The sequence below is a fragment of the Melopsittacus undulatus genome, chromosome 1, assembly GCF_012275295.1.
Source record: "Melopsittacus undulatus isolate bMelUnd1 chromosome 1, bMelUnd1.mat.Z, whole genome shotgun sequence".
Lineage (NCBI taxonomy): Eukaryota > Metazoa > Chordata > Aves > Psittaciformes > Psittaculidae > Melopsittacus > Melopsittacus undulatus.
In genome coordinates this window covers 92,231,946-92,240,543 of record NC_047527.1, presented here as the reverse complement: position 1 = coordinate 92,240,543, position 8,598 = coordinate 92,231,946, and the positions used below count along the sequence as shown (strand labels likewise).

The 8,598-nt window shown below is 45.3% G+C and overlaps 1 protein-coding gene across 4 annotated transcripts in view; it reads left to right on the top strand.

The window, feature by feature from the left end:
* The first annotated feature begins 3,931 nt into the window (after positions 1–3,931).
* KIF13A (kinesin family member 13A) overlaps positions 3,932–8,598 on the top strand; it is a 110,698-nt gene continuing 106,031 nt past the window's right edge. For all 4 annotated transcript variants that reach the window (XM_034064124.1, XM_034063839.1, XM_034065074.1 and 1 more), the window contains exons 1-2: positions 3,932–4,087; positions 4,334–4,424. In XM_034064124.1, the coding sequence (XP_033920015.1) occupies positions 4,033–4,087; positions 4,334–4,424 (146 nt within the window). In that variant the 5' untranslated portion in view covers positions 3,932–4,032. The remainder of the gene's footprint in view (positions 4,088–4,333; positions 4,425–8,598) is intronic.

The following is an 8,598-nucleotide window of genomic DNA, read 5'->3' as shown; positions in this document are numbered from 1 at the left end:
CCTGTGTTATGCCTTGGGAAGATGAGGAGCAGTTGGAACTTCCCACCAAACTACAGTAAGAAGTGGTTTGTGGTTTTCTTTACACTCTTTGCTGAACTATGGATTGATGGGAAAATATATGGAAATGCTGAAAGGGAAGAAACAAAAATGAAACAGATGGAAAGCAAGAGATAGGCAAAGATTCAATCCTGTCTCTATTAAAGCTGCAAAAATCCTGTTGACTGCAGTGTTGCAGAACCAGAACAAAATAGGGGGTGGAGGAAAGCAGGGAAAGGAAATCAGGGAAGGATGGCTTCAGATTATATGGTCCCCACAGTCCCATCCCTTTTCCCCTCAGCCACCATTAGTCTCCACTTTCTACAGCTCTCTTTTCTCACTGCTGAAGCAGCGAGCTGTCAGTTCTTACCTGGTTTCCCCCATTCATCCATCAGCATGTCTGGGATAGCTTGCAGCTAATTCTGATGGGTGAATGATCCATCAGTATCTCTTGCTGGTTCCCACGGAGCATGTAAACTGATCAAGCTAACAAATGCTGACAGGTGAGAGACATTCATCCACAGTTGCTACCTGTAGCAAAGACAGAGATGTACAGGGTTCCATATGGTAGCTGTGTTCAATGGGGAGATACAATTCCAGAAGAGAAACATCAGCCTGAATTGCACTTAGCTCCTGCAGTCCTTCACAGATTGCTCTTTGGGCTACCCAACAATCTCATGGGGCCTCTATAATGTAACACTCCTCCTATTCTGCTGTAATGCCAAAGGTTAGGTGAGGCCAGAAATACATTCTGCTGCGTGCATGCTGCCTAATAGATGTTGTTAGGTCATGGTACAGATGTTGCTAAAAGTCCTTCCTCAAGAGGACAGAAAAACTTGGTGGAACCAGCACCTCATTCTTGGCAGGTGTTTTTCAGAGCATGTTGGTGTGAGTGAAAGGGCAAAAATCCTTTTCCCTGTTACCTAACGCTAAAAAAAGAAAATCAGGATTTCACAAGAAGAGAAAAGTTGAAGCCTGTATTAGAAAAAAACTAGATTGCATCTCCCTTTTCAAACACTTTTGCATGGCTGCCTTTCTGTACCTCCAAATGGTGAAATATAATTCTAGACATTAGTGAAAATCTTCCCAGGGCTCTTTCAGTTGCCAAAATCACAGTCAATCTCATAAGGACTCCCTTAAGTTTCTCTTCAGCTAATATTGTTTTTATTTAATCTTGCAGTGATGTAGTTTTTCCACTAAGAGGTGGAAAACTGAGACGGAAGGGAGTATTTTCCCTTACATCTGCTGGCGGTCTTCTCTTACCCAATTGTGTCCAAGTTTCGCTGAACAACACCCTTTCTGCACAGCCATTTCAGACTTCATGCCTTATCTTGAGCCAGCACTTACTTTGATCTGGGTTCTTACAGTCTGCAGACATAAGTAGGATGTCTCATTTCAACATTGCTCCTTTTCTTGTTGAGCCACATGCTTATGATGCATTTCATAATGAACTTCATTCCTTATGCCTGCTTCCATAGGCAAGAAATCCACGTGCCCCAGCTCCTGCTGTTGACGTTCTCCAGATGCCCAGCTCTATTTGGTAATGCTTCTCTTTCACCGCACTAAGTGCATCTCTCATTTCCTTTCAGCATTCTTGCAAGCCATGGTCCTTTGGGGCAGATGGGCTTTCCCCAGAGACATTCCTCTCAGTCACTTTGCTGTTCTGGTTGGTGTGCTGGCAGCCAGGGTGTGTGTGTTGTTGATCTTCTAAGCTCCATCCCCTGTTTTCACCTCTGTTTAAAGGGTCTGCTCTTTCTCAGTCCAGCAATCTATTCATCACATTAACCCATTCTACCTGCAATGGTTTAGCCCCAGAGCAGATAGAATAATCTGAGCTGGGTTTCAGCCTTTTTCTGTAAAGAAAATGTTACAAACATTGCTATTTTGCACTGGGACTCCTGACAGCTGCATTGATGGTAAGGATTGATTCATTGGAAGATACTTTATTGAAGCTAGGACAACACTTTTAGGGAGAAAATGGAGTTTTGACAGAACACTTCAAACAGAAGGCTATCCTGGGATCATAAGCCTAATGCAGTTTTAACTAAAATCTTTCTCATACTGTTGACTAGGAAACTCAGCCATCCTTGGAGCTTGTGTTTGCTGGGGTAACACACTACTGTTTGTAATGTTTCACTCCCTGACGTTCAGCTCCTACTGATAGCCGATGGACACAACCTTGTCTTGCAGTGTTTGGGCAGGCACTTATCCATGATGGCCCACCACTGCCTGAAAAAGCATTATGGCATGAGTGGCCTCAGACCTGCAATAAGGAATTGAAGTCCAGGCTGGGGCCAGGGCAGGGCTTGTGGCTCCTTCACCTTATTGTGCAGCACTGCTCCCAGGCCTGTGTAATGCACAACACACACATTTCATCCAGGTCATCTGTGCTGGCTCCTGTGATGTGCAGGTCCTGCACCTGGGTTGGGGCAATCCCAGGCACAGCTACAGGTTGGGTAGAGAGGAGATTCAGAGCAGCCCTGTGGAGAAGGACTTGGGAGTGTTGGTTGCTGAGAAAATGAGCATAAGCCAGCTTCAGTGTGTGCTCACAGCACAGAAAGCCAACTGTATCCTGGGCTGCATCAAAAGAAGCATGACCAGGAGGTTGAAGGAGGTGATTCCCCCCTCTGCTCTTGTGAGACCTCACCTGGAGTACTACATCCAGCTGTGGGGACCCCAGCACAAGAAGGATGTGGATCTGTTGCAGTGAGCTCAGAGGAGGCCATGAAAAAGCTCTGAGGGTGGGAGCACCTCTTCTCTGGAGACAGGCTGAGAGTTGGGCTTGTTCAGTCTGGGGAAGAGAAGGTTCCAGGGAGACCTTAGAGCAGCCTTGCAGTACCTACAAGAAATCTGGAGAGGAACTTTTTATAAGGGCATGTAGTGACAGGACAAGGGGAGAATGGCTTTAGCTGACAGAGGGCACATTTAGATTAGATATTAGGAAGAAGTTCTTTCCTGTGAGGGTGATGAGGCACTGGCACAGGTTGCCCAGAGAAGCTGTGGCTGCCCCATCCCTAGCAGTGTTCAAGGCCAGGTTGGACGTGACTTTGAGCAACTTGGTCTAGTGGAACGTGTCCCTGTCCATGGCAGGGGGTTGGAACTGGATGAGCTTTAAGTTCCCTTTCAACACAAACCATTCTGTGATTCTATGCTTATTTTCTCATCGTGCATCGCACATCTTTCGTCACTAAAAGTCCCCTAGTGCAGTGGCATTCCATTTGGGGTGGTCTGTGGGCTTTTCTCTGTGGCTCTTGCTTGCCACAGGGAAACCTGCTGTCCAGAGAGCCGAGCTGCCGGATGTGTTCCGGCAACGCACACCGCCACGATGTCTGTCGGGAAGAGCCCGGGGGCACGGCCCCTCAGCAGCCCCTGACCCCACACCTGCCCCACTCCTCGCTCCCGCCGTCTTTACGCATGCGGAGCCGAGCGCGCCAGCGCCACCTTCCCGCTCTCTTCGCCACTGCACAGAGCTGCCCTTTGCACATGCTCACTGGGAGGAGGCGGCCGCCTGAGGCGGGTGGGGGTGTACCCCCCCCCTTGCACCGAGGAGGCTCGGGTGTTTCCGTTCTTTTCCGGCTCCAAGGTCCTTCCCCTCCCGTCTCCGCTCGGCTGGGCGCCGCAATCCCGGCGGCGCGGCTGGAGGAGGTGGAAGATGGCGGTCGGGATTGGCAGGGAGGCGGCTACAGCAGGAGCAGCAGCAGCAGCCGCAGTTATGCAAACGAGGCCGTGGGCAGCCAGCGCCAGAGCCCGTGTGGACCGCGGCTGAGCAAGGAGGCGACTGGGGCTGCGCCACTACAGCCCTCCCCGGCGCCGGACTCTCCTCCTCCTCTTCTCCCTCCCTCTCTCCCTCCCTCGCCGCCTCTCGCCTTCCCCGCCTGCCCCGGCCCCCCGCCCTCGCCCCGGCATGGACGTTGGTGCTCCGCCGTGTCGCTGTGCGCGGCGCTGTGAGGCCGTGAGCTGCCGCTGAGCGGGGCCGCTCCCGGGGGTGGGGGGAAGATGTCGGACACCAAGGTGAAAGTTGCCGTCAGGGTCCGGCCGATGAACAGGAGAGGTAACCGGCCGGCGGCGCTGGGGAAGGGGCGGCGGGGTGCGGGGAGGGGGCGGCACCGGGGCGCGCCTCGGACGGTTTCTCCCCCTGGCCGGCGGGGGTAAACCCCCTCACAGCACCCTCACCACCACCACCACCCTCCGCCGCCGGCCCGCGGTCCCTCGCACAGGCACGGCTGTTCCGGCGGCGGGGAGAGCAGGGGTGCTCTCCCTGGCCCCGGGTACAGTCCCCCGCCGTGTCGCCTTGCAGAGCTGGACCTGAATACCAAGTGCATCGTGGAGATGGAAGGGAACCAGACTGTGCTTCACCCTCCGCCTTCCAACACCAAGCAGGGAGAAAGGTAAGAGCCCCACTCGCCGTGCCCCATATAAAAAACCCGGCCGCGACTGCTCAGCCTCGCAAGCGCTTGGCTTTGTTAGGAGAGCGGCAGGGTCCTGCTGGTCTCACCCGGTTGCCTTTCGGGGCAGCGGGCGAGGGCCGGCGCTGGCCTGGGGTCACTGTGTTTGTGGTCCCAGCAAGCGAGGACCAGACCTTCCTTACCTAGCCTCTTGAGGGGAGTCGGAGGTACCCAAATTGGGGTGTGCAGACAGAAGATCCCTAGTGGCCTACCAGGTTTAAAAGTTGATTTTTGATTAACTGCTCAAAGAAATGAGCTGTTGATTAGGCAAAGACTTAGTCTGCCTGTGCATGCTGTTTTCCCAAATTTCCCTGGGGTTCAGGCTAATAACTTGATGTAACCTGTGAGGGAACAAGAAGCAGAATCTGAATTTTAGCTAGTGATGTTTTTTTTTTTTCCTTAAGTTTGTTTATTAGGTTTTAATGTATTTGCATTTGAAAAGGCTGTAATTGCTAGATCCTCCATTAATTCAGTGGTGGTCTGTGAAGTAGCCTATGAGAATATGCTAAAATAATTTTGAAATGTGGCATTTAGTTGTGATGCCCCAGTAAAGAATACCCTTGGAAATAATCCAAAATACCAATGCACTAGACTGTAAAAATAGATCAGAACAGGAAAAGATTTCTTTCCTTTGAGAGAGTGTAGGGAAAGACTGGGAGGTGCAAGAGGAATAGTTACGATGTATGCTTTATCTGTTAGGTTACCTGTTGATTGCTCAACTTAAGTTGATCTGTTTAATGCCAAAAAGTGTGAAATCATTTGCATGGTTATTGAGACTTTAATCTGAACACGTTTCAACTGCTCAAGGTTTAATTGAGAATGTTTCTGATTTAGTTCATAGTAGTTATGAAGAATCTAATGTGAGCTTTTTTTATTTTTTCCAAAGGCAGTATCATGCTTTTGTAGTTTTACAGCAGAAAAGGTTGAGACTTTTTCTATTTTTACATGTCCAAGATGTGAAGCTGCTTCTTGCATAAATCCTCATACGGGAGTATAGCTGTAATCACAGCAGTTTAACTTAAATCCAATTTGCATTGTCTGCTGAACCATTGTTGTGGTTAATATGCTTGAAAGATCTCTGCTTATTTCCTGCCTCTCATAAATCTTTGTGTGATTTTCTACAAGTCATGCTGCCTCTGTGGCTCTTAGCATCCCATTTGTATAATGAAAAATCTTTTTTTCTTGAGACTATTCTGTTTTAGAAAGTATAGTTTGTTTTTTTTCCTCCTGTATGTATGGCATCCATCACAACACTGCTATAATAAGAATGACATTAACTTTTTAAAGAGAGGGAATTTGACATACAAAACATGAAATACAATTTGAGTTTACAAAGCAAGAACAGAATTAAGACTTAAAAGTCATTGCTTCAGTAAACTAAGGAGCCTAAAGGCCATATGACTTAATAAGAGCTTGTCATGTGTGAATTTTGCTTGTTGTGCATATTGGCCTGCAGGTATTCAGTGGGACCATGCCACGACTCTCTTGTCTTTTGAGAGCTTCTGTGGCTTGGGTTTATCTGGCTTTAATACCTGTAGCATATAGATGTTCTCTTAGTTGCTTGGAATTTGCTTCTGATTCGGTGCCAATAGCCTTCCGGCTGAGCTGTGACACTTGTGTGCGACTTCACTGTTGACAGGTGTGTTGGCAAGTGATAGCTGTCCTTCTTGCAGCCCAAAGTGAGGCTGGGATTTTTCTGGCTGCTACATGTGTAGCTTGTGTGTTTGAAACAACTGCCTTGTGTTATTGGAAATAGCAGTCAGAAATACTGATTTGCAGTAACTCACACACATGCAAACGTGTAGTTGGGGTATTCTCTTAGTGGCAGATGTTTTATGTAGCCCACCGAGGTGTCTAATGGACTTGGCACTTGCCTAGTGCCTTGTGAAGATCCTTAATTTTCTTCAGTGCTAAACTGCTGCTGTTTTTTGTAGTCAAGATAAATAGTTTGATTTCTCATAATGAAAAATGAATTCTATTTTTCTATGTGTACCCACTGTTAAATGTCTGTGTAAACTGGTTCTGAATTTCTGAGTAGTTGCTGCTTGTACTTGGATTGATGCCTTGGCAGGGCTAGAGATGTCAAATGGATTTTTGGTTTTCTTTGTGTAGTTTGTTTTTATATAGATCAACTGGATTTTCTTTCAGAGCAACCATGTCATTGCAAAAATTATTTCACTTGTTAGGGTGATTAATTGGTCTGTCTCTACTGTATGCATCATTTTAATATTCTGTGTAGTCTTACCTCTTCCATTTTGCATTTTATCTTTTTATATGGAAATTTCCCTTTTCTAGCTGAATGGAAGTACAAGTTTGTACTGCACTTTGGAATAAGTAGCCTTATAAAGCAAATTTGGTTTCCAGGGCTGCTTTTCTTAATTCATCTGAAGCCAAGAGGCTAAGGGTGTGGGGAGTAGAATTCAGGACCATGCTGTTTGTTTTATTGTCTCAGTTATAATCTTAAAAGATACTGATAGAATTTTCAAAAGTAAAGTTAAGTAGTTCTTTAATAATTGTAGCATCTGCTCTTGGAAAAATATCCGAGGTTGGGGAAATCAAACTGTATTCATTTTGGCTATTCTGTAAGGAGTTACTGAATTAAATCTAAGTTCAAATGTATGCTGATGCAGTCGATGAGTTTTATTTAAGGGTAGTTCTGAAGGATTTTTGATCGGCAAGTAGTGCTTGTTTTACAAGTGGTGAAAAAAACCTAAACTGCCAGACAGTGCTGTCATTTGTCCAACTTTCACTATCCTATTAAGCTAAAGCAATAAGTTATAACGATAAATTATAACAGGGTTCTGACTGCATTTTCTGACTGCTAGACCACACAGCATCTGTACCTTAACAAACACTGCTACAAAATAGTAATTGTTATTAAATACAAGTGTTGTGTTCTTTTATAAGCAGCAGGCCTGCTGTTCCCCACAAATGCAGGACTTGGAATGTTCTAAACTAATGAAGGGGGAAAACCGAAACATAGTAAAACTGAAGTGAGTCTGAAAGTTCAGCACAGGAAAATCATTATCAGCTGAAATAATAGGAGGCAGAGTTCAGAAAGGAAAGGTTTTCATTAGCTTGTATCAGGTATAATCTCTGATGCTGGCAAAGTTTTTATAAGTTGGTGGTTGGACTTCATACCTTTAACCCTTGTTTTATTAGTAGGAGTAGTTTCTTTTGCATCTGCCTAAATGTGCTTGTGTGTTGTTTAGTTTCTTCTGTCTCATATCCATTTCCTCCCTCAAACCAATACAGATTTCCCTTTCTTCCCCAGAAGAACATTTGTCTTTCTGGGAACCCTCTGTTTTTCATTTTTTCCTGTCTTCACCTGGAAATCTGTATTTCCTTAAAGTACACTCTTCCTGAAAAAAATGTTCCAACTTGAAGTCTTTTAGAAGTGGGTATTATGTTTCAAACCCAATTGTGTACCTCCTGCTGTCTTCCTTTAAATGTTGGTTGTTGGCAATAAGGTACAGCATTGAAATGTAATTTGGAGGTAATTACAGCATGGAGTTACAATGTTTCAAAATATTTTGGTTTTTACAATGGAATTTTCACACCTCTGTATCTATGAAAAATATGGTTTTACTTTAGGGATTTTATTTCTTAGTAGGACAAATCAGGTTTTTCTGCGTTCTTCCTCTGCTTTTGATAAAATATGCTTTCCTTCCTTTCCTCTAAGCAACAATTTTAATGCATAGGATCTAAAAAGTTTTAGTTCCCTGACAACAGTTCTTCATGACATGATTTTTTTCTTTAGTAAGCAAAACATTTGTCTTGACAGAAATAAACAAGGAACTATGGAGACAGTAGAACTGAAGTAATGTTTCAGCTGCAGTGTTGACCAAAACACATACTCATCTGTTGGGCAACTTACTCCATTAAAGCACAGCACCCTTGTGCGAACTTTGCCTTATTAAAAATCTCAGGGCAGAAAATGGGAAAGAAATCATCAGTGTGGAGCTGAACTTAAAATTACCACTTTTTTTTATTATTATTAATTTATTTCCTGAAAGTATCTTTCTTGCCTTTATTTAAAAAACATTTTATGGCTTGCTTGCTCTGTTGTCTTCCATCTTCATTTTGATTACAAACAAGTAGCATCAAGGCCCAGTTC